The sequence below is a fragment of the Gymnoscopelus braueri genome, assembly GCF_963280865.1.
Source record: "Gymnoscopelus braueri genome assembly, chromosome: 23".
NCBI classification, from domain to species: domain Eukaryota; kingdom Metazoa; phylum Chordata; class Actinopteri; order Myctophiformes; family Myctophidae; genus Gymnoscopelus; species Gymnoscopelus braueri.
In genome coordinates this window covers 11,491,313-11,517,152 of record NC_137625.1, presented here as the reverse complement: position 1 = coordinate 11,517,152, position 25,840 = coordinate 11,491,313, and the positions used below count along the sequence as shown (strand labels likewise).

At 41.0% G+C, this 25,840-nt stretch overlaps 2 protein-coding genes across 6 annotated transcripts; one reads left to right on the top strand and one right to left on the bottom strand.

The window, feature by feature from the left end:
* Positions 1-517: 517 nt before the first annotated feature.
* LOC308080035 (microsomal glutathione S-transferase 1-like) lies at positions 518-25,703 on the bottom strand. 3 transcript variants are annotated; one of them, XM_080421742.1, is made up of 6 exons: positions 25,639-25,703; positions 21,915-22,044; positions 18,443-19,182; positions 18,282-18,352; positions 16,561-16,767; positions 13,641-16,062 (listed from the first exon to the last, which is right to left on the bottom strand). In XM_080421742.1, exons 1-6 carry the CDS (start codon positions 25,650-25,652, stop codon positions 15,506-15,508), a joined length of 1,719 nt encoding a protein of 572 aa, XP_080277868.1. In that variant the 5' UTR covers positions 25,653-25,703; the 3' UTR covers positions 13,641-15,505. The 3 variants fall into 3 exon arrangements, with proteins under 3 accessions (XP_080277870.1, XP_080277868.1, XP_080277869.1); XM_080421744.1 differs by lacking the exons at positions 13,641-16,062; positions 16,561-16,767; positions 18,282-18,352; positions 18,443-19,182; positions 21,915-22,044 and adding exons at positions 518-1,860; positions 3,136-3,227; positions 6,045-6,155; positions 8,327-8,421 and having other exon boundaries at positions 25,639-25,682; XM_080421743.1 differs by lacking the exons at positions 13,641-16,062; positions 16,561-16,767 and having other exon boundaries at positions 17,284-18,352.
* Positions 9,855-13,208, top strand: LOC308080036 (dual specificity protein phosphatase 23-like). Of its 3 annotated transcripts, none has more exons than XM_080421745.1 (3): positions 9,855-10,195; positions 10,611-10,918; positions 12,529-13,208. In XM_080421745.1, the coding sequence occupies exons 2-3, from the start codon at positions 10,649-10,651 to the stop codon at positions 12,748-12,750; spliced, it is 492 nt and encodes a 163-aa protein (XP_080277871.1). In that variant the 5' UTR covers positions 9,855-10,195; positions 10,611-10,648; the 3' UTR covers positions 12,751-13,208. The 3 variants fall into 3 exon arrangements, with proteins under 3 accessions (XP_080277871.1, XP_080277872.1, XP_080277873.1); XM_080421746.1 differs by lacking the exon at positions 9,855-10,195 and adding an exon at positions 10,241-10,404; XM_080421747.1 differs by lacking the exon at positions 9,855-10,195 and adding an exon at positions 10,404-10,525.
* Positions 25,704-25,840: the final 137 nt, after the last annotated feature.

Sequence of the window (25,840 nt, the reverse complement as noted above, 5' to 3'; positions counted from 1 at the left end):
TATAAAGGTAGACGCCTCCTTCGGCTCTGAGGCATCTGTATCTCGGGCGCCATTTTAGAGGAGGCAAGCTTCCGTGTGTGTCACAGAAGGGGGCGTTCGGTAGGCCAATCAGAGGCAGGTGGGGGTGGGTCTTTTCGTAACCCAGCCCTTAACTCTTTAAAAGGCAGCCGTGCAGCAACTAGTCAGTTAGATGCGCTGTGATTGGCCAGTAGTCAACGTGCTGTGATTGGCCAGTAGTCACTTTGAATGGCAGCGTGCCTCCTCTAAAATGGCGGCCGCGATACAGGTCGCTCCAACGAACTGCAGAGGCCAATGAGGTATCTAGGTTTCTGTATCTATGGTGCCAACGATTCCACGTCGGGTCGTAAATGACCGGGTTGTCACACGCCGCAACAGGATGAAATCACCAGCGCTCCTGTCCAAAACTTAAATTATGCATACCGGTTTTGTTAGGCTAAGTGTGGGAAAGGTGTGTTACTCTGTCAAATCAAATAAACACAGCATACAGACACAACACAACATTGAATAAAACCTTTATTTTTAGGGCATGCACATGTGAGTGTGTGAAAAAAAGCCAATGGCATTAATAAAAGTTCACATTAATTCACAATGTTGCTACATTATAAGGAAATAAATCAATGCATACATTTAGTGGGAACATTTTTCACAAATGATTGTTACACGGTCAGGCGTGTTGTTTAGGTGTGAGAGGACGCACATTTCTGCATGGGTGCACTCTGTTGTAACAGCGTGTTACATCTACAGAGGAGCGCGCTTGTTGCCGGAAGGCTCCTGTTTCGATTCCCCGGACCGGTAGGAAAAGTCTGGGTAAATGTGTGCCTCCCTTGGTACAGTAAATAAAGGATGTAAAATTTCTGGGTCCACCAAAAAAAGCAATGAATTTTTCCCATAGAGACTTGCAAAAATATTTATACAAATTATTTTAAGCCTAGAATCAAGCCATCCAGGGTCCTGGTGAATCAGGACCATAAAACATTCTATTCTGTGATTTTTTTTTTGCAACTGCATAACAAAGGGTTTTTATTAAATATAGTAGTATATCATATAATTAAATATAAAAAGAACGTTTTTCACACAATAAATAGTTTTATGGTCATGATTCACCAGGACCCTGGATGGCTTGATTCTGGGCTTAAAATAATTGATATAAATATTTTGGGAAATCTCTATGGGAGAAATGCATGGACTATTTTTGAGTGGAACCAGAAAATGGCCGCCACTGCTATGCCCTATAATTGGTCCACACTAATGCTCACTATAAGATGACACCATTTCTGTCTGCTCACTCTGTGTCTCATTGGTGGGCTGTGACATCATCGAAGGGGAATCCAAGCGAATAGAAACTATACTGTACAGCCTTCCTCTTCCTGGAAAGTTAGCATGATGAAATAAAAGCCATTGTTCTTGCATTAATACAAATAATATTTTTAAACAGTTCACGGCTGCTGTGTTAAGTGGTCAGATGGGTGGGCCGCCAACACTTTTGAGATTTTCAAGTGGGCCCCGATCCAGCAAAGGTTGAGAACAGATAGGTGGCAGTAGTGCGCACACTGTGTAGATCATAGAGCAGCTGACCACCATGCCAGTCATCTCTACAGATAGGTGGCAGTAGTGAGCACCCTGTAGGCCATAGAGAAGGTGACCACCATGCCGGCCCCCCAGGCAAGGGCTCTACTGGGCTGGGGCAGAGGGCTCACGTACGCCACCGTGTGGCAGATCCGGGACAACGCAAACACCCGGAAGTGGATCAGGGCCGTGGACAGATCCGGTCCGGTCAGAGAATACAGCAGACCAATCACAACGAAGGGAATGATGTTCTCCAAATCATTCTGGTGGCATCTGGACAGAACGAAGACATGGAAAAAATTGTATAAATATTACATTGTTGCGTTTGTGTTCATGATTTCAAAAGTGGAGTCGGCTTCTATTAAATATAAATAACTTTATGTATTTCTGAAGTTGGAGGGGACATCATGTCCCCCCTGTCCCCCCACAGGATTTGTGCCTATGTACACATAGTATAGTAAGCAGCAGTATGTAGGCCTACATGAGTCACAAGGTTAGACATAAGGTGCAAAAAGTAACAGCAACAACTGCAGGTCCACATAAGAAGGTAGTCAGCATACTTTTAACTGTTACCTGCCTGGAAATATTTGGGTAGTAACATTTCATCTTTTAAATCACTTCTTAAAACAAATAAAATAGCCATTTAATTTATTGATTGCTCTGTCCATTAGTAACCAGCTCAGTGACCTCGTGGTTAGAATGTCCGCCCTGAGACTGGGAGGTCAAGGTTCGTTCCCCAACCGGGTCATACCAAAGACTCTGAAAAATGGGACCCATTGCCTCCCTGTTTGGCACTCAGTATCAAGGGTTGAATGTGTCATGTCCAGGGGATGTACTTGTCTTGTACATCAAGCTGCCTCACGCTACAAACTCAGGAGAGAGGCTCCTGCCCTATGGGCCATATGGCTCAGCAAGGCATAAGGTCATTACACACCGGCGATTATGCGAATATACGCAAAATTCGGACTTGTTCCGAATAAATAAAAGACGCTTTTTTGCTTCGCTTTTTCGCTCCGTGGAAGCTTGCATTGACATTATAAGGTTTTTTAAAAAAAACTATTATTCGCATGAAAAAAATCGCCCCCGGTGTGTAAGGAGCTTTACTCTGTCCATTGCTTTATTTATTTGACCTTGTGTTTACAATTACATGACTTTCTGTAAAGCATTTTGTAACTGTATTTGAAAGGTGCTTATTATTATTTTACAATTTAGGCAGCTCTTTATCCAGAGCGACTTACAGTAATCAAGGTACACAAAACATCAAATGCATAGAGACAGTGTAGTGCCTCAGTAATCTAGGATCATAGGTAAACCAAGAACCTATGAGCAGTATAATGTAAAAATGATAATAATCATAAATAGTCTGTACATTGAAACTACAAACTAGGTCAACAATGAACTTCGCATTTGTCTAAGACTAAATAACATGCTATCTAAATTTATTTTGTACGTTTGCATAATTATGATTATGATTATGATTATGATTATGATTATGATTGTGATTATGATTATGATTATGATTATGATTATGATGATTATAATTATAACCTTCTCACACGCTCCACATCTGGATCAGTTTGGAGGAACTTCTTTCTCTCCTCGGTTGGTTTATCTGCTACGTCTTCTGGATTTGCAAAGGCCTGAATGGATGACAGCATAAAGTATAATTATAGCATACATTATTATAATTACAGCATATATTATAATAGTAGAATACTTTATTATAATTTTAGCATATACAGTATTAGTGTAATTATAGCACATATTATTATAGCATACAAGCAAAACAAATACTCTAGAACAAAGTCAAATTAAAATAAAGCACACTGTAAATAGAGTAGGGCAGTGTTTGTTTTTAAACAGTGTAAAACAAGTGGATCAATTATTTAGGATTAATAAAGATTTATCTATCTATCTATCTATTGGCTATTTTTTACGATGAACAGACCCCCTTTCCTGTTACTAAACATGACGTCTTTCAGTGGCCGCAGCATAAGGGGAGGCAAAGCCTTTAGCTGAACATTATAAACATCCATGTCAACGCTGCCTATCTCTGATTTTGCTTGTTTTTCCCCCCACCATTGATTAGAAAACAAGGGTCTTCTAGAACTCACACCTGACTCACAGTTATGAGAGAAATAATCAATCATTTTCTTCGTGGTACCCCCAAATCTGCTGATGGACATGACAAACCTTTATCCTTACAATCTGATGATGGACATGACAAACACTTTATTTATCCCGGTCTGATTTGAAGTGTGCACTAGCAACACAAGCGTTTTTGCTGATCGTCTCAGTCCAATCCTTTAGTTTTATGGTACTTGTATTAGTTCTCATTGATTTGTTTTGACTGGCAGGGCTGTTGTGTGTTTAGACTCCATTCACTTTGCAGGTTTCGGATCTGGTATAGAGCAGTGTTAATGTTGACATCAAATTTAGATTTTTGTCATATTTTGGTCATCTCAAATGTTTTAGTTTCAGTCTAGTTTTAGTTGACTAAATATTATAAGATTTAACAAAATCCACACATGATTTAGTCGACTAACGTTTATGTTATCTATAAGCTCACAAGTCACAATGCATCTACCGTCCGGATGTAAAACAGAATTGGAACAGAAACCAGCCCGTATGTGAGATATTATTGAAGTTGGAGCCATTTACTCCTTTGCCTAACCTAAGGAGTAATAACTAACCTAATACTAAACAACTGCTACTATTCTGAGGTGACACATATTTGCCTCCAGTGCCAATTTTCATTAGTTTTGCCTCCAGCCAGTGTTAATTTTGATGTAGTTTTAGTCATAGTCTTTTGAATAAAATTCAATTTAGTTTTAGTCATATTTTAGTCATCTAATGCTTTTGTTTAGTCGACTAAATCAGTTGATTTAGTCGACAAGCTCACAACCCGTCGCAGACGCATTGTGAGCTTGTAGATCGTCATCATAGCTTAGTCGTCATCATAGCTTAGTTTTTATTAATTCTTTATTAAATTCTCGTCTATGAAAAAGGTAGTCGACAAAATAAATTGTGTCTTACCCCTCATGAAAAAGCACTGTCTTACCCCTCGTGAAAAGCACTGTCTTACCCCTCGTGAAAAGCACTGTCTTACCCCTCGTGAAAAGCACTGTCTTACCCCTCGTGAAAAGCACTAGTTTCTTACCCCTCGTGAAAAGCATTAGTTTCTTACCCCTCGTGAAAAGCATTAGTTTCTTACCCCTCGTGAAAAGCATTAGTTTCTTACCCCTCGTGAAAAGCATTAGTTTCTTACCCCTCGTGAAAAGCATTAGTTTCTTACCCCTCGTGAAAAGCATTAGTTTCTTACCCCTCGTGAAAAGCATTAGTTTCTTACCCCTCGTGAAAAGCACTAGTTTCTTACCCCTCGTGAAAAGCACTAGTTTCTTACCCCTCGTGAAAAGCATTAGTTTCTTACCCCTCGTGAAAAGCACTAGTTTCTTACCCCTCGTGAAAAGCATTAGTTTCTTACCCCTCGTGAAAAGCATTCAGTAACACGATAGTTCATGTAGACACGGAAGGCAGAATGTTTATGTACTTCATTCACACTCCCCGGACCCCCCCCATTCGCTATCAGTTATACAGTCGTACTCCTTTAAGTCAGTACGTTCAACCTCTTGTCATTCTCATTCGCTTCAAGCTAATTACTCACGCCCTCATACCCACAGTGCAACTCGGGCGGTTCATTTAAGCAGCCTCTGTTCTCTGTTCAGTCTACGTACTTCGCTGTCTAAGCGGTGTGTTCAGCTGCTTGTTTTCAAATTCCCTCCACCTCCCCGGCCTCCTCCCCGTGGCATCTATTGTTATAGGTTGATTCTGTGTTGTACTGTGGTTCTATGATTCTGTGTATTGTACTATGTTTTTGGATTGTACTATGATTGTGGTTGTTTAATTATGCATTGAAGGTTCAATGTTATGTTAAACTGTATTTTATGCTTATGTTTCATGCTTTCTGTCTCTCCTCTGTCTCTCCCTCTCTTTTCCCCCGACACGGTCGAGGCAGAAGGCCGCCACCCTAGAGCCTAGGGTCTGCCTGACGTTTTCTCCAAGTTAAGAGGGAGTTTTTCGTTGCCACTGTCGCAAATTGCTTGCTCAGGGTGGGATTGTCGGGTCTCTTCTCTACATGTAAAGTGTTGAGACAACTTGTTGTGATTTGACACTTGAATTGAATTGAATGCTCTGCTCTGGGGGTTTGTGATTGAATGATCTGTGACATGTTTGCACAGGAATCTGTAATATCACATGAGCAGAGTCACACCGCCAAACTTGAATGCAATATCATTGCATATATGGGTTATGGTTAATATGGTAATGGTTAATAAATGGTAAATGGTTCATTAACTGTCTGGTTATTTCTGAGCTGAAGTGTCTAAATGAAATTAGTTTCTTACCCCTCGTGAAAAGGACTAGTTTCTTACCCCTCGTGAAAAGCATTAGTTTCTTACCCCTCGTGAAAAGCGGAAGAACGCCGTCAGGAATGACATCATCATCATCTTCAGGATGACGATGGTGGTGTAGGTACAGAACGCCAAGAACACCGGATTGTCCATGTCCATCTTTAAATAAATATAATAAATACAAATAATATAATGTCTGTCCATGTCCATCTGTAAATTTATAAAAATATAATAAAATGAAAATAATATAATGACTGTTCATGTCCATCTGCAGTGTCTGTGGCAAGGTGCAGATCGGAGCAACGGTCTGCCTGTGGCAGACCGTTGCTCTAACGTGGCCCCTGGGGGCCACACATGGCCCCTGGTGTGGCTATTCTGATGGCAGACCCCTGACCAGTGTTGGTGCCAAGTTTGGTGCAGTTCGGAACAACGGTGTGCCTCGCATGTCCGCATGTTACGTTTGTGACGTCCACCCACCGTCCGTCAAATAATTGGCAAAGCACTAAGATGTTAATGATAATATATGATGATATATATATATATATATCTCAAAACAGTCCAAACTGATTTGCACGTCACGTCAGGTGCAATCCCTCCCGTTTTTCAGTTCCAACCAAAAAAGAAAAAAGAAAAAAACTTTTTTCTCTTATTTTTTTTTTTTTTTTTTACTTTTTCCACACAGAACCAGGAGATAACATGCATACAAACTGGCTCAATAGCGCCCTGTGCCAAACAGGACAATGTGGTATTGCAGGTGAAAGTGCTTTATAAGCCAGAGAGAAGTTAGTTGGAATGAGTATATCTGAGGCTTGATTTAAGCTCAAACCTTTTGAAAAACGTTTGAGGGACATAAACAATATGATATAAATTTAAACTATTTTTTTTAAATTCATGGTGTAGATCCTTTAAAATAAACATTGCTCTGAAAATGCCCACCCATCTGACCACTTAACAGCCAAAAGGCTGCTGTGCTAAGTGGTCAGGTCCACAAACACTGATCAGGTCAGGTCCACAAACACTTTCGAGATGTGGCTTCTAACCTGGATGACAAAGGTGACTTACATAAGAGTACAAAGTACTCAACTCCAGTGCAGTCAAACTAATTATAGATAGGCTACTCCTGGTCAAATATTACTCAACCAGGACTTGACCAGCGATATATATAGAGAGAGTTGCGTCACGCTTTGATCTCGCCACAAAGTGGGATGTTGCCTCCTGTAGTTCCAAACATTGGAATTTTCTCATAGAGATAGACAGAGAACTTCTGCATTCCATTCTTACAATGGGAGTCAACGCTAGTGTCGTCACTCTCATAGTTATATCACGTTGCACTTGACCTAGTCTTGACGACCATTCAGTCTACAAAGGTTAAAATGTAATTTAGATGGCATGTTATTTAGACAGATGCTAGGTTCATTGTTTACCTGTGATCCTATAGTTTACTGAGGCACTACACTGCATGTGTGCATTCTATGTGTTTACCTTGCTTACTGTAAGTCACTCTGGATAAAAGCTTCTGCTAAATGCCTACATTGTAAATTGTAAATAAGCAAGTGTCAAATTTGTACTTGCTTTACAAACAAAACTTTAGTATTCAAAAGTATAAATTACAAACTATATTTTCTTTTTAATATCAATGCATTTCTGTATTTAAAAAAAGATCTACAAGCTCACAACTCTTGACAGCTTTAGTTACTTTGCAGATTTAGATTATTAACACATTACATTAACCTATTTTTTACTTCAGCTATTCAAAAATAGCCGATCTACAAGCTTACAACACGTCCTGATGGGATGCGTTGTGAGCTTGTAAGATCTGCTATTTTCACTATTATTTGAAATAGGGCTTAAGTGGTTATTTCGTAATGTACTTTTTCCCGTCCTAGGGGAGTCAAAATGAAAACTTTTGTCTTTCAAATGTAGTAATCACAATTATTTTAGATAATCACAATTATTTTTGCATAATTGTTTTCATGTTGAAAAATATATTATATGAATATTAATATTCATACATTTTCAAACATTTTCCAAAAATAGCAGAAATAGCTGATCTACAAGCTTACAACGTGTCACGCTTGCAGATCAGCTATTGTAATTTTTTTAAAGTATGAAAACATTAAATAGGCTATGTCAGTAATTTCTTTGTAAATTTCAGTTAGGCTATTTGTCATATCTGACAGTCTGTGCATTTTTTGATAACGAAGCCTAAAAGGCAAACAGTTTTTTTTATTTATTTGTATGTTCCAATGTTCAATACCAAAAACACAATTAAATTGTCAATCGCAATTATTTGTATAACCGTGACAGGCAGCGGCAATTGATTCTAGTACCTTGTCTTTCAGGTTGTCTTCCTCCTCGATGTCAATGCCACCTGACAGCCTACTTCCTTGTTGGTGTTTTTCTGTCCACGACACAGAAGGAATTTCTGGAATGCCGGCAGGAAAGAAAAGTCATAGAAAAGTAGTCTCTCCGGAGTCTCCGCCTCCCACATTAGCCTTTGCAGTCCTACGGGTGACACCGTGTAAACACTATTGTTATTGTTTAATCAGTGTGTTCACTAGAGTGTTAGTGGGTCCAAAGTACAACCCGGGGGCCAGCCGTGGCACAAGGGCAGATTGTATGGTCCATGGCTTCCTTCCTAAAATGAATTTTATGTCACATATAATATATATCACTACAGTCATGTCCTAAATTGAAGTTCCTGAGAGTCTCTCTGTTTGTAAGGATTCCTAACTGCATGTTTTCATGTTTCATTCTCAAGAATAGAAAAAAGCGTCCTGCGGGCGTTCGGCCCCATCCTACGTGAAGGCCCCTCCTTACTGCCCAAGGCCCCCCAACATAATTCCCCCCATATACCCTGTACCCCCCAACTCCCCACCTCCATACCCCCCAACCGCCAGCCCACACCGCCCACACCCCATGGCCCCAAACCACCTCCATACCCTCATAGTATACCCTGAAGTCCATACCCCCCACTACCATAACCACCCCCTTAACACCCCAACTCCCCTGCCTCAATAACCCCCACTCCCATAACCCAAACCGCCACCCCCCAAATCCCATACCCCTAAACCCCACCCACCCCCAGACCCTCATACCCCCCCACCTATAAACAAAAACAGCTAGAACTACAGTCCCTCCCCTCGTCTCATGCTGGTCATGAGAAAACTGTATGTGCCTTGGATATATGGTTATTTCCTGAAAAGCCTGTTTGAACAGGCTGGTGACACCCTCAGTCATTGTGAATTGTTTGTTTGGCCCAGAAGAGGATAGCAGTGCAGTAGAAAGAGAATTTATCCATGTTTGTTCTATAAGTGGGGTATAGGTTTGGGTGTGGTTATTTGTGGTAGTAGTTGGGTGGAAATAAATACTGTGTGAATGTAATGCCTGATGTATACTTAATTGCACTCTGTGTGTAGAGCTTGCAGATCTGCTATTTTCGGTGTGCAGCACTTACGCACAGCTAAGTATAAATGTAGTTGTGTTCAACGTATGTTCAGGAGTAGAGACCACCCTCTCTGCTTATCACGGCCGCCCACTCCCCTTTCACAATCGCTTCCCTATCTACCACACTTGCCTTCACTCATTAGCCACTCCCCATTCACGATCACCCGCATCCACTAGACCTGCCTCCACTCACCACAGCCAATCCTTGTGGCAATCACCACAGTATAAATACACCTGCGATCCCTTAACCAGCAAGTTTGTTCTGCATCCCAACAGACCAAACATGGGTTGTAAGTACTGCACTTGTAGATCGGCCATTTCTGCTATTCATTGCTTTCAATTTGTCGTCCCCCTCCACCCCAACCTCCTCCTCAATTCTCGCTCCTCTTCCTTCTGTTTCCATTTCTCTAGGAATCCAGGGGGGCAGTGACGGTGCAGAGATGACCGATCGCTCCCCGAGTAGAGCAGCAAATGTCCGTCAGCTACTACGCCCCCACCCTGAGTGTCGACCTAACCTTGGGTTCCTCATCCCATTCCACATTCATCTCATTTCAATAAACTGTTAAACTTAAGTAGAGGTGTGGTGTCTTACTAGTGAACTCAGGCTTATGTGTGTAGGCATGATCTTGCATGCCAGGACAGCTGCCAAGACAGTGGCTCCTTTCACAATGCAAATGAAGGTGGGGCACCCAGCACACCTGTGAGAGTGAAGACCTGAACATTCCCATGCAGTGTCTTTGGAGGAACAGAAAGTAAGAGAACTTTAAAACTTTTCAAACTAGGTAGTTTCTTGTGACAGGGTAATGGGTGCATACTGAAGAAGAGAGAATGGACATTGTAATATGTTATGGGTGTACAGTATGTTTCAGATCATGTAACATTTGTATGGCTTGCGTATACTAGCTGCTGTGTGACAAACCTAATTTCCCAAAAGCATTCTGAAATGTGAAGTAAATGCAAGGTAAAAGTATTTGTATTGTCACTATAGTCCTAAGGCTTACTCAGATTCAGATGAATTCATTTATTGGAGGATTTCAAGAGGGTTTTCGTGTAGGTACAAGCAACAAAATGTTGGATTTGAGGTAATAATTTATACTGCTCTGCTGAATGTACGGTAAAGAATCTTTCAAAAATGTTGTAAAATATATATATTTTTTACACATACAGGTGATCAGTGAATATTGTACCTCGCAGAGTGAAGTATCATGGCATCAATCATTCCAGCTAACTTCTCCTGGGTTGTGGTGGATCAATTAGCTGGAATGGCATGTCCTAAAATGACTGCACACTACCAGTATCTGCTGGACAATGGGATTAAGCATCTTGTCTGCCTATGTGAGACCAAACCACCTAACTATGAAACATGTCCTGGGTTGATCCTTCACCACATCAACATCACCGACTTCTGCCCTCCAAGTCCAGATCAGATTGACCGGTTTCTGTCCATAGTGGAGCATGCTAATGCGAAGGGAGAGGTAAGGGATGTGTTACTATGACAAAGAGAAAATGCCATACTTTTTGCTTTTACTTCCACGTTTAAACCAGGGTTTTTTCAGCCCAAGGACCCCTTATAGCTGAGAGAGAGATGAAACAGGGACCCCCTCTACATATTGTATAAAATTGTGTTGCAGATTAAACTTTTTCATAGATTTCATAGATGGCTACATAGACTTGTTTGACAGCACTATCGTCGAGTGCATGTTGGATTCATGTTAAAGTGTATTCTCAGGTATTTAACCACATAAACCGTCAATACTTAGTAAACTTGACTTTTCACTCTGTACTTGGTCTGCTCTTTTTTCCCTCTACACCAAACCTCTTTGCCGAAAATAGCCAATCTACAAGCGCTGACAGTAGCCCATCTACAAGCGCCGATCTACAAGCTCACAACGCCTCGCGCTGTGAGGCGTGGTGAGCTTGTAGATCGGCTATTTTCGGCTAAAGTTCTCCTCAGAATAGGGATGCAAGGGTTCACGTGGTTAACACATTGAATGCCAAAAACGGTCCGGACCGTTTTTGAGGGTCCAAACGAGAAGTGCCGAAAACGGTCCGGACCGTTTTTGACCCAATTCTATTTTTATACATGTGGGCCACGTGGGGCGCTAAAACGAAACTTTGACATCACCCAAGCAGTTTCTGAGAAGAAGAGGCTGGATCTGGCTCCATGTCAAAAATCCTTCCGGTCGGCGTTTTCAATGTTATCTCCTTGATTAAAAGCTTAATATCTCCATTTCTTTTTAATGTGGTGGAAACGAGCCGTTTTCGATCGGCGATCACGCTGCAATGGAGGGTCGCGTTGGAAATATTATTGTTCCAGGCGTTAGTCGGGACCCTCCGCCGTCTCGCACGCACGCTTTGTTTACATGCATTTCCGCGTCAGGGCTTCTCACAGCACGAAATGTATAACGCAAGTGGATGGAAGAAATGCTGGCACTCAACGTATAATATTTTAATAAACCTCTGGCACCCAATGTGTTAAAAAAGAAAAAAGTTCCTTTCACACAAAAATTGAGGGGTCCCGGATCCCCTATTGAAGACCCCTGATTTAAACCGTATACTTGTTGGGGGCCTGGGGGGCTCACAGCGTGTCACTGTGTGCTCACAGCGGTAGATCGGCTATTTTCAACGAATGTTCGCCTATTATGACATTCGCAGAATAGGAATGCTAGGGGTTCAAGTGGTTGAACATCCATCTCATGGACACTATTACTCTTATGTATTTAATATAAATCAAAATGTAGTTTAACCACTTAGCAGATTTACAAGCTCACAACGTGTCGCTTTGCAAATTTTGAGCTATTCACAATCTTTGCATGACACTATCATATGTTGAAGTAAAAAAGACTTAAGTGATTTAAAGAAGGGATATGCATGCATTTTAGCCATGCCTTGTGGTGGAATGTGACCTGGTTACTATGAACATCGGTTGCCATTGGTTGCCACTGTCACTATTATCAAAGTGCCCTAAAGCAAGGCACTGAATACCTCCAAGAATACATATAAGGCCAGAATCCAATTTCTTAAACTGACAACTAGCTTTCTTCTTTGAATATTTCTGCATCACCTGTGAAACTGTCCTCTCTAGGGCGTGGGAGTCCACTGTATGCATGGACAGGGCAGGACGGGCACCATGCTGGCCTGTTTCTTGGTGAAGACAAGGGCTCTGAATGGTCAACATGCTGTCGATGAGGTCCGGAGACTCCGGCCAGGTTCCATTGAAACAACAGAGCAGGAGACGTCTGTGCAAGAGTTTTATCAGCGTCACTTAAAGCTCACTACACAGGTGCCTGGGAAAAACACAGTTTAACCTAAACTCAGTCATTCATGTGAATGTAAGTTGTTTGTTATATTGTTCTGTGTCGTGAATGAATGAATGAATGAATAATATGTATTCTTTTCATTGTCAAAATATAATCTTGGGTTGTGGCAGTAGTCTACTACTCTGTATGACCGGATAGAGCTTCAATCACAATGGCAACATCCATGGTTTGCTTCCAAACCATGGTCCAGAATTCAAGATTCACTTGAGTAAAAGTACAAAAGTATTGGTATCAAAATATACTTAAAAAAATCTTCAATCTACAAGCTCACAATGTGTCGCGATCGGCTTGTAGATCGGCTATTTTCAAATGGTCGAAATGTATATAGGGTTGAAGTGGTTTATGTATCTTTTGTAATAATAATCAAAATCTACAAAGTAACTAGTAACTAATAACATTTTCTAATAATTGTAATGGAGTAAAAAAATACAATATTTGACTTTGATTTGATTTTACATCAGAATTGTACTTAGTACCTAAGTACATAACTAAGTAAATGTACTTAGTTACTTACCACCACTGTTTGCTTCCAGCTGAAGACGTGTGTTTTATGTTGCAATCTCCCCAGCATTGCTCCACCCCACCACCCCCCTAGCTCATTTTCCTCTCTGTACATTAACCTGTATCAATAAATATATAATATAATTATGGATAGACCGATAATCTCTTGTCATTGGTCTTCATGAACTCATAGAATTAATTCATGCGTAATTCTTTTGCCTTAGATCTTTTTGATTGTCTCATTTTGCACCATTGACCACTTACTGTAAGTAGTAGCCAATAACGAACTACTCTTGGTGCAAAAATCATTGGATTGGATTGGGGGCTAAATCATATATATTGTGAGTTCAAAATAATTTCTAATACTGTCAAAGGCCAGAATTCAGAAACACGTTATTGCCAGTATGTAGTCCTGACATTCAAGAATTGGTTAAGCTGTCACATGAGACATGGGAAAATATCAGTTTACATGACAAGTTCATCATTACACTAAAACCTAGCAAATGTATAATGTTATGTGAAACCTAGTCAGCCCATCCTAAGATTAGTGTATTTTTTACCATGGGAACAACTAACTGTCAGTCGTGGGCCTGAAAATATTTGCATCTTCTAGGTGTGATGATTCTGTTGTGCTCACAGCATCCCTGGAACCAGATGGTCGGATTCACAGGGGACCATCAGTGTGAACTCCACAGGGCCTACAGGGCAGGGCTTCTGAGACCCGGGGTAGAAGGGCTGCTCGTATGAGACAGAATTATGTTTTTTTTTTTAATAATGTCAAAATGTACGCACGCATGCACACACACCAACTATGGGAAAATACAATGGCTTGTATTTAATCTTATTATTGATACTAGTGCCAAATTATCTTTTTCATCCAATCATAGCAAATAATTTACAGTTTTAGAAATATAACATAGTGATTGTGACAATATTAAAAACACTTGGTAAACTTATGTTTATATGAAAGGTAGCAAAAATGTCTTGTAGATGCTTGATTATTCTAAATGTAACAATCACACACAAAAAAATGCATGTTTATAGTTCTGTCTGACTTTCATCTGTATTTTCATTGCTGTCTTTACCCTCTGCAGTCAAGATGAGAGCTTTTAATACTGGGGTGAAATTACAGCATTTAATGAAGAATTATTCACCAAGGTTGACAATATTGTTGTTGATAAAATTCAAATGTAGTGTTTTTCTCTTATGTACTGGTCAATATGTGTTAACACAGAGCAGACCCCTGAAAAGAAAGCTCTGTCATTGGGACAGCATGTTACTCTCAACTGTAAAGTTAACACTGTTTACAGAGATTCAAATGAAGACTATTCAAATGAAGACTGTCTTAACTGGTATCTCCAAAAACCTGGAGAAGCTCCCAAGCCCCTAATCAAACTCGGGAACCAGCTTCAGACAGGGACCCCTGGCAGTGGATCTGGTAGTGACTTCACTCTGAAGATCAGTGGAGTCCTGTCTGAAGATACAGGAACGTATACTGTCAGAGTTTCCACTACGCTAACAGTCTCTGTGTTCACACAGTGATACAGAGCCTTACAAAAACCTCCCTCAGTCTGACAGCACATTTGACTGCACTGCTAACTACAGCTGCCGAGAGAGGAGAAATTATGTTTCTTTCAAAATAAATGTACATACATTATAGATCTTGCAAAATCAGCATATAAACCAAGGATCAGGTTTCTGCTGTAGGAAAATCCCTATTTGCCCGTAGTTGCCTTGAATACAGTATATTTAATGCTTAGGCTTTCCTAGCAGCTGATAAATGTGTAGCAAGTGGAAGCTTTCGGAGAGAATGCGTAGAGCAAAAAGAAAAGTGCAGATCATTTTTAAATAGAGATCCCTACAACCGTATACACACACAATGCCAGAGATAACGGCAGCAGAAAGCAAAGTTTTAACTTGGCTGTGGCTCAGCGCTAAAAAGTTATAAAGGACTTTGATTTAAATGCATGGCATGTAGCACACCAAGCAAGACTGTTGCTGTAGCATATGTTAAGTGTACAAAATAAAGAGCAGACAGGGTCCCAGTCCCATAGCCTGAACAGATGGTTGGTTGCCCTGGCTTCGGGGCTACACAACGGCAGAGAGAATTCCAGCAGAGACAGAGAGTTGGCTCAACGGTGCAAAGTGGTATTTGCAGTTGTGGTCCCAAAGTCTGCATATCATTTAATTTGAGTGCACACACCCCCGGGTATGGACATAATTGTTCTTTTTCACACAAACCTAGACAATCCTCTGTGGGCAGATGTTAGACAAGACAACATCAATCATATTTTTGATAATGGGGGGCTGTGGATGGAGACTATGAGGTAGGTGGTGTGCCAGTGTCATCCCCCATGCATCCAACAGGACAACATTCAGTCCCTTGAACATGGCCCTGAGCACCCTGTCCCGCTGTAGCGAGTACCAGTCACTGTTGGTCAGGGTCTCGTAGAGGCTCATCAGAGCTTTGAGGTTTGCTGTACGGACAACCACAAGGGTTCTGGGAGCCCTGTCCAGGAGGCGCGCCACTGATCTGCGAATACCCCTCAGCCGATGGATATAGACCTCCACAGGGAATGTGCCGAAATGGGACCAGATGCTGAGAAGCACCACAGTGTCTGGGCCCCCAGCCAGGCCATCTAGCTCGTTGGCTATGTAGCGAAGCTGACTGATGGGAACGGCGCTGAATCGGATTGGGGGCCCATGGCAGCGGTATTTCACCAGGATGTTCCGGCTGGTGTCCACTGACATAAATGGTCCATTTTGCTTTAGACTGTGCAGGTTGAACTCCTTGAGGTCTGTAACAGAACAGGTAAAGATGTGATTGAGGTAGAGCATGACATTGATTATGCAGGCTACATAAAGCTTGCAAGTTTCCTAACATTTTAGATGCTCCAGTTTTTCTATTTATTTTTTTCCCCACTGCTTGGTACCGGCCAATCTCAACTCTCGTCTTTTTTGGTTTAAGCAGAAGTGCCTGACTTTTTTGGTATCACCTCCTTTGATGTTCCAAGTGAGCTGGGGTGAAACCAGATGGTGACTTGGAAACACATGCAGACTACAGATTGGTCAGAGTCTCAGAGAGAGTCGTCAAACTAGCCAGAAACTTGTGATCAGAAACCGTTTTTGTTTATCAGCGTTAGCATTAGTTTTAACTTTATCGTTTACCACTCACCTAAGGCTTAGCAGGTTAAACCTTGACAACCAGGTACATTGAGGGGGTCCTATCTGCAACAATGCTAAATTCAGGAAGCAAGCATTGCAGCCTACTGTACAGTAGCCTATAAGTATGTTACCTGGTAAAGATGTCGTGAGGAACTCAAACCACTGTCTAGCGGTGGAATCGCCATAAATGAGGACAGTCTTGTCCCTCAGACACTGACTGATGGCAGAGGCGTCACTGAACTGGTGAACTGTGATGCCACTGATGGCTCGCCACCGACCTCGGTAGTAATACCCAGAGGGTCCAGCCGTCTCACCATTGTTTTTCACCTTTGGTTTGTCTGTGAGCAAGTAAAACATGTATTTAACATCATTGAAATATTGTAGCCATGCCACTGGATTAAATTCAGTCAGTTTTTTCCCACTCTCTTGTCTTATCTCTAACATGTTATATGTACACTGTACAATATTTATTCACAGTTCATTTTATTGTACAACTGCTTTTTTTTTTTTACTAAACCTGAGTTTTCACCTACAGTATAGGAATGCCAGGCGAAGGCAGCATGCGAGGTGTCTGTCATGTAATTATCAGTGATAGGCAGCTTTGTCTGACACCAGTTTTGGGGAAGTTACTTTCAAAGTGTAATATATTCGATGTTACTCAATTAAAGTAATGGTACATTACAATTACTTTCTGTGCCAAGAAATGTATTATTATTACTATCGTTACATTTGTGTTACTTTCAGGAAACACCCTCAAATGGAGGCATAATATTACATGGAAGAGGATAGGCTAAATGGAATTTAAAGAACTAGTCCATACCCGACGATGTGTGCAGTTAAAGCTTACAGACTTTCGGTTATGTGCTGTGGAGATATATCACTTTCAAAATGTATGGGTCATTTTATCGTATACTCAGGCTTTTGTGAGCCCCCAGACAGTTTTTAAGTTGCTTGATTCAGTATTTAGATATTTGATATTAATTTGATCAGACACGCCCCCTTCCTATACAAACCCATCATAACTTCAAACTTTTTTGAAGATTTTGGTGACACAGGTTTCAGGTTTTGGTGACAGAGGTTTGGAGAATTATAGGAGGATATGCCACACTAATATCGACACAAATAATATTAACATATTAATGTGTTATTATAATTTAGCAGCCTAGATTTTAATGTCATGATGAAACACAAACCACTCAGAATCCACAGCACCTTCTACTGGTGCAGCACACTGTATCTTATTTTGAAAAATCTAATGAAAGTCTAAATAATGAATGGTTGACGAAATGCATTGTCATTGGTCATTGGTATATGAATTCATTTGTTAGAAATATGAAAACTATGACTTAGTTTCTGAAAGTAATACATAACTTGATTAAAAATTGTTTACCTTATAATAACATTACCAAATATATTTAAGTAACATTTTACGTCTAATGCCTATTGTAGCCTACCACAGAGTTGAGTGCCGAAATAGCAGATCTACAAGATCACAAAGCATCATATCCATGATCCGTTGCGAGCTTGTAGATCAGCTATGTTTGGGGTGTGACACTTATTCATCGGCCTTAACACTCAATATTCTGTTGGTGTATATCCATATGCATTACAGATCAATACATTAAGTTAATGGAACTATTCATCAGAGCTTACATACAGTAAGGGACATACAAATGGTCTAGTGCCCTAATGATACAGGATGCTGCTGTCAATGTCTCTTAACAGAGACAGTTGTATGGACACTTTCAAAAACCCTCTAAAAGAAGTGTTTAATTATGGCTTCTAAAACCCTTACTCCTTTAAAAGCTTATTTGCACAGTATTCATGTACTATAAAGCACATTTTTCTTTACCTTTTTCCTTAGCCAACACACTGACACTGTCAGAGCCAAAAGCTTTAACGGAGACTTTCATGTTGATGCCACTGGGGATAAATAGACAACATATTTCTTCAATATTGAGCAAAATTAATGAAGAAATAAAACTCAGTCCATTCTCCACTTTTTTCCTTCACCTTTTAAAAAGTGTCTGTTCGTACGATGTGATGTTTTGCTTGAAGCCTCCCATGGCGTGGTTGATGCGATTGTCACAGCTCAGCTTGTTAGGCTTATAGCAGTACCAGGGCTCCCTAGTGTTGAGGTTTGTATAGTTACAAAGTGTCTGCTGGCTTGGTGGCAGACAAACATTACAAACTGTGGTTTCAGTGACCAAGCCTGAGCGGAACACACTCTTGAAGAACACCCTGTCTGGCTGTTCCCTCGTCAATCTCCGCAGCACAGTGACAGCTTCACTGGGGTGAACCAGTGTCACCTCTACCTGCGCACGGCCCTCCCAGAGTAAAGGGAAAACAGCAGAGTAGGACCCATTCAAGTGGTCCACCACCTGGCCTGCTACGCCCGCTTCAAGTGATAGATTATGCAGCCGAGCAAGCAAGAAATCACCCCCATAGTGTTTGGGCTGACCCTGAAAGTCATACATTTGGACGAGAGCGTTCAGCTGGTCCCCTACATGCCACTCTCTACCTCCCTCTGCTGGGAGGATAGTGAAGTGGCTGTGTGCAGGGTCACTGGTCTGCTTGAAGGGAGGAGCTTTAGGAAAGTGTAGAGGTTCAGGCCAGTCGATGGATTCTATTAACGAGCGTTCCTCCAGGGCATCCTCAGGCGATTGACCCTGGCAGCTCCAGGGGCTGATATCATGGTGGTGAGGAGGAGAACTTTCTGGGACGATGGAGGTTGAGTGACTTTTAAATCTGATCTGGCAGAGGGTTTAAAGAGACAAGATTACAAATATTAACAAGAGGGACAAACAAACAAACCATTTGGTCAACTCAAACTTATACATCTTGATCACATGACCCAAGAGATAATGTACAGATTTGTGTGAGTTTTGGACAAAATCTGTAGGAGTAGTAGCAAAAAGTGTATAGCGCCATCATGAGGAGATTTGACAAATTTGGGATGGAGGTTCTTCCTTGGCTTAGTGGGAATGTGCGTGCAAAGTTTCCCAGCAATCGGGCACTGCTTTGGTGTGTGGCATTTTGTTCAAAACGGCCACCACTACAAACTTGGGAAGCCAATCATAGGCAACCGGAATGGAATATGAGAAATGTGACGGATACGTCTTGATCAAATGACTACAGAGATAATGTGTACCGATTTGCGTGTTGTTTGGACAAAATCTATAGGAGTAATATAACATTTTATTTTTGTTGTTGCAAAAATCGGGCACTATAAAAGGCTGATGTGAAAAATTTGTGGAAGAGGTTTTCGCTTGGCCTCTAGGGAGTGTGCGTGCAAAGTTTCACGCCGATCGGTCCAGTTATAGGTAAAAAACGTGAATTGTCACGTGGCCTGTCATAGTACCACCATGAGACCGATTAGAAAAATGTAGGATGGTGTTTCTTCCTTGGCCTAGTGGGAATGTGTGTGCAAAGTTTCATGGCAATCGGACGCTGCGTTCATGATTTCAGGCATTTTGTTCAAAACGGACCGCTCCTGCTAATTTTGTAATTATGGAATATGAAAAATTGGACAGATCCGTCTTGATCAAATGACTATAGAGATTTGGACAAAATCTGTAGGAGTAATATCCAAAATGTGTTTTGCAAAAATCTGCCTCCTGGTGGTGCAATAACAGGCCAATGTGAAACATTTTGGGAAGAGGTTCTGCTCTGGCCTCCAGGGAGCGTGTGCAAAGTTTCAAGTCGATTGGGCCAAAGGTGACGGAGATTAGCTGTAGTCTACACAGACGGACGGACACACAGACACAAACACACACACACACACACACACACACACACACACACACACACACACACGCACGCGCACACGCACACGCACACGCACACGCACACACGGATGGACGGACGGACAGGGGCGAAAACATAGTCTAGACTCTCTGCCACACCTTCGGCCGAGAGTCAAAAATCTACAGTTTTTGACAAAATGTATGAATCATGGGGGGCAACCCTTTAACATCCACTGGTCAATCCAGAGGGGATTTTTGGTTGCAGAGCCATTTGAAAACCCAGACAAAAACATCCATTCATATTGTCCGCCTATCACTAATCACGTTAAAATTTGCTTAGCTTCTCTGTCCTCATTTTACTTGGAAATGGGATGAAGATTAGGGGACCAGTGTTTGTTCAGTGTGTGATTTGGCCATCCCTACATACACTGTTTGTGAAAGAGCCACTACCGTATTTAGTTGTTATTTTTTATGTACACAGTCAAAAAGTGTGCTGCACTGTATACAGATAATTGTTAATACCCATTTCCAGAGCCAAATTTGGTCTAGTTTGTAATGTTATTTTGTTTTGATTTCATACAGGCTTGCATGCCATATCCGCCAAACTGTGTGTCATTTGAGTTGTTTCTGACTTTTCCAAAAGAAAATACGGTAACAAAAATATAGACCACTTCCTGGGAAATAAAGAACCCCAAAGATATTTCTGTGTCCTCTGCCACTCCCTATTTGCCAGGTTACATAGTAGGCAAATAGGGGCCATATAGTAGGCTAAACCGAAAGAAAGAAAAAGAAAGAAGGAACTGAAATCTCAGACATACAGTAGAGGTGACAGATATAGACAGTTGAATGGGTTATTGGTTTTAGTTGGATCATTGGTCACAATTGACCGTTCACAATGGGGGTTCGAGTCAAGTGGTGTTGATGATACGTCAGTCAGGAGTAGTTGTAAAATCAGCTGCTCACCTGCCTGGGAATCTTTGAATTAATTTAAGTGAAACTTTGCCGACTGCTTCACTTTGTGCTTTAATTCAACTTTTGTTGTCACTGTGATTGCTGTTTTTTGTGATGCCGTTTCATGAACTGTTTTTAACTTTATTACCAAAAAGCAGTAGGCCTACACTGGATGAATGGAAGTGGAACTGATTTATTGACAGTCACATGTCCTACCGGTCCGGAACATGAAACGTTTAGCCCGACTTGCCTCTTGGCGTATTAAATGTTTGTTTAGATAGATAGTCATGTATGTATACCATATTTTTGTCTGGAATTGTCTGGAATTGTCTGAATGGAAAATGTTTGACAGTGCATGGCAAAGAAAGCAAACTTGAATTTAAAACACACTTTCTGACCAACCACAAATCATTTCACAAGACTTGGAAAAACAATTGTACCATAGCCTACATGAAACTTGATCAAGTGCTGTCACCAGTATTTTAAAAGTCCCATATGTTTGTATTATTCTTTGATGTGCACAACACTTCTTGCCTTTAGTCTGTTATTCATCTTAAACTATTGACTTATTCTGAAGCCAAATTAAAAGGTAAGGGAAAGTAAACTTTCCCTTTGAACTATGATGAGTTATACAGACCTGCATTGGTTTTGTTTAGACATTAAATGCCATTCAATTCTAATAGAATCACATCAATTTCATTCAAAATGTACATGCATAAAATTGTGTTACACTTTACACTTAAATGTAAATAATTTAAAAAGTGGAGCATTCAACACCCTCTTCTCACCTTCTGAGTGATGATGTTGAGCAGCAGAAAGATCAGTGTTGACAGAGCCAGGAAGAGGAATATGACTTTGTACGTGAGACGGCATTCAGGTAGCTCCTTCCTTTTACAATGTTGAGTCTTCATCTCACATCTGTTATAAAGTGTAATAGTGTGACACTGCTGTGATCAGTCCCATTCATGTTATAATTGTTATTTTTTATTCTGTTTGACAGTAACGTTAAACACATTACTTTGTTACGCATAAATTGCTAAATCCTCTTCTCTGATGTCTGTTTCAAAAGGGGGAGTGAAATTCCCTTTCACTTGACCTTCAACTAAAACATACAGTAATATATGCAAATGGCCAGTCAAACATTACCAATACATTACCAGTTGTCCCACCAACTGACCACAAGGACCTTGACTGCCTGATTACATTATTTCTCAACAAAGTGTAAATATTTGGATACGTTTGTCCACTGTCACTTTCTCTGTGGCAAAGTAGCCTACTATAGGCTAATGTTGCCCTGTCTGCTACTACCCTTGAGTATAATTCAACTTTTTCTTTACTGCCCTTGTAATTCTCTGTCCTGGTCCCACTCCCAGCACATTAACACACACTAACACAAAAATGAGTCAGTATAGGAGTAGTCAGGAAATGGCATCACCCAGGCACATGATCAGTTGCCATAAATGAGCAACATATATTTAGAGAGCAAAGACCGTGTAATGTATTAGGTTGGAGTAAAACAACATCACATATATTCACACCAGCACCCCAGTCTACATACCGTAAATAACAGTTGCACATAAGACATGTCTGCCCCCCCCCTCCCCTCTTCAATGTATAATCTTTCATCTTTTACCCCTCCTTTTTAGTTTGCTTTGACGTCTATACTTTTTCTATGTCTTTCTTCCAACTCTATTCTAATTTGTCTTATTTCCTGATTTCACCATTTTCCTTATTTTCTATGACAACCAGTTCTACAGGCATAGTGGGTTGCTTCTGTGACATAATGTTTAAGTCAGGGAGGCAGTTAACTTAACTAGAAGTTAAATATTCTACTCAGGATTTTGCTCATCAAAAGTGTGGACTGTGGAGATGTATTCCAATTGTTCAGAGGGATGGGTGAAATTGGCTATCTATAATAATATCTAGAAGTTCGGGCCACTTCGCGGCCCTCACATCTACCGTCCACCTCACATCTCATTACATTACATCAGTGGTGTGTTCTACCGTGTCCCGCTGTATACGCTGTATACAGTGTAGATTTTTTTGGGGGAAAGCGTATACAGTCTACTAACCATTTCATCCATTGAAAATGCGCTAGCGTATACCCACGACCATGCGCATCTCGTGCAGGGAATGATTATCGTATACCTCAGGAAAAAAACCTAGACCACACCACTGCATTACATCACATTACAGTCATTTAGCAGACGCTTAATGCAGTTTGCTGGGCTCATTTAAAACAGCCCTAGAAACTCATCTTTCTGGAGGCCATAAGAGGAGGTAGTACCAGTTTCCCGGTAGACAGACGACCCCCCTCCCCTTTTTTTTGTATGTATTTTTTATTTTTCATGCTGCTTTTTTTGTACATAGTGGTATTTTTTCTCTGTATTTTATGTTGATTTGAACTGTTTGGTTGCTACTATATATGTCTATGAAATTAATTCAAGGACCCCAACGGAAACAAGTCCGCAAGGACGCGCACACGCACACGCACGCACACACACACACACACACACGCACACGGACACGGACACACACACACACACACACACACACACACACACACACACACACACACACACACACACACACACACACACACACACACACACACACACACACACACACAGTTATAATACATGATTATAATACATGATTTGTAGGCCTATCTTATCAATGAAATGAATGAATAATGTAGCTGGCTGGCAGAATGGAGGCATGGGGGGGGGGGGGGGGGTATTCATAATGGTTTTAGATACTTCACCATCCCACAATAAACCATATATAGGGCACCTGGAGCTTGTGTGTTCATGCTTTACTTCTGTCATGTGCACACTGGGGAACACGGAGGGGACCCAATAGCAGGAGGCGGACACAGGAGTTGTAGAAATAATAATACTTTACTTGGCAAAAGAGCAACACATAGGTACACCTCACAAAGAGGGAATTAAACAGTGACGGTTATTTTATAAGGTTATAAAACCACCCAGGCTAAACATAGGAAGTCCATTAGATACCCGAGCAGCCATTAGGCCAACAGCTCGCAGCTGCGCACAGGCGGATTCAGTCTCACAAGGGGGGGGGGGGGGGGGGGGTAATAACCTACCTACCTACCTACCTACCTACCTTCCTATCTTTTATCTATATATCTGTCTATCTATCTACCTACTGTACCTACCTATCTACCTACCTATCTAGCTATCTTTTACCTACCTACCTATACCTACCTACCTACCTACCTACCTACCTACCTACCTACCTTCCCGATGTGATGTGATTTTTTTCACCTGCTGTCCTTTGTGGAACCACCCCCCCTCATCCTTTGTGTAGCTATCGCACACACACAATTCAATTCAATTCAATTCAAAGGGCTTTATTGGCATGAGAAAACTTCTCTTGTTGTCCTCACCTGATGCAATCGTGTACGGGTATCATGTGAAACTCTTTTGTGTCCTGTCCTGTCCTGTCCTTTAATGATGGGATCGTTGGACTGCTTATTTTATTCATTTGTTTTACATTGATATGTTTTTATGTTTTAAACTGGTAAATCACTTTGTGGCTGTCATTGTCTGTGAAAGGTGCTCTATAAATAACATTTACTTCAGTCACCAACATTATTCAAACAAAATGTAAAGATTAGTTTGTGAACATTTAGAATATGTTTTTACAAAAAGGAAAAAATCCAAAAAATATCTGGCCAAGGACACGTTTGTTGATGACCCCTGATTTGGTTACATTTGTCCACTGAAATCTATGCTTTCACTTTCTCTGTTGCAAAGATCTATTAAATGGTGCATTTATATCCAAGGAGCTTTACAATGATTGTGCATTAAATTCAGCCATTCACACACACATCCACATCCACGGTGGAGGAAACCATGCAAGGCACCAACCTGCTCATCGGGAGCAATTAGGGGTTCAGCGTGTTGCTCAAGGACACTTCGACACTAGCTCTGGGGGAGCCCGGGATCGAACTGGGAACGCTTCGGTTCCCAAGTGACCACTCTACCTCCTGAGCCACTGCCGCGCCGGGGCAACATACATTAGCCTACTCGGAGTAGGCTAATGTATGTTGCCCTGTCTGCCACTACTCTTGAATAGTTCAACTTCTTCCTTACTGCCCATGTAAAGCTCTATCCTGGTCCCAGCACATTAACACTGTTGCTGCTAAAATGGGTCAGTAAATAGGAGTAGAAAATGTTGTCAGCCAGGCCACATTATCATATGCCAAATGAGATAGGAAAATGAGCTGACCTTACATTTCCAACTAATGGGGATTCTTAATTAAACAAAAGATATAAATGCAGCACACTGACTAAAGTGTTTATATTATATATAATTGAAAGGAATCGGATAACAGTTACAGTTACAGCGTATTATACTAATCATAAATTTAATCAAAACAATACTAGCAACTAACAAGACTCAACATTCAAGATACTTTTTGTTACATACCATATTGTACGAGTTTGAGAGTAAAATTCTTGTTTACAATATTGAATCTTATCTTACCTATAGTAGACCATTTGGTTGGATCTGTCTTAACCATCAGCTCTCCACACAGCTCCTATTCCATTTGTCTGTTTCACACTGACTTGCTGATTTGCATGATAGATTTAACTCCATCCCTGACCCCTCCTACTGCACATTACTAGCCGGGGAGATACAGACTGGGGCCAGGAGTCGCTGGGAGTCTTACCACTGCCATAAACAA

Bases quoted from the DNA above. Each gene is read 5' to 3' on its own strand.
- LOC308080036 (XM_080421745.1), top strand. From the start codon at position 10,649: ATGGCATCAATCATTCCAGCTAACTTCTCCTGGGTTGTGGTGGATCAA. The intron at 10,919-12,528 runs GTAAGGGATGTG...TGTCCTCTCTAG, and splicing joins ATGCTAATGCGAAGGGAGAG to GGCGTGGGAGTCCACTGTAT.
- LOC308080035 (XM_080421742.1), bottom strand. The intron at 16,768-18,281 runs GTAAAGAAAAAT...ACTTGCTCACAG, and splicing joins TGTGTTGGCTAAGGAAAAAG to ACAAACCAAAGGTGAAAAAC. The intron at 16,063-16,560 runs GTAACATACTTA...GTTCTGTTACAG, and splicing joins CCTCACGACATCTTTACCAG to ACCTCAAGGAGTTCAACCTG.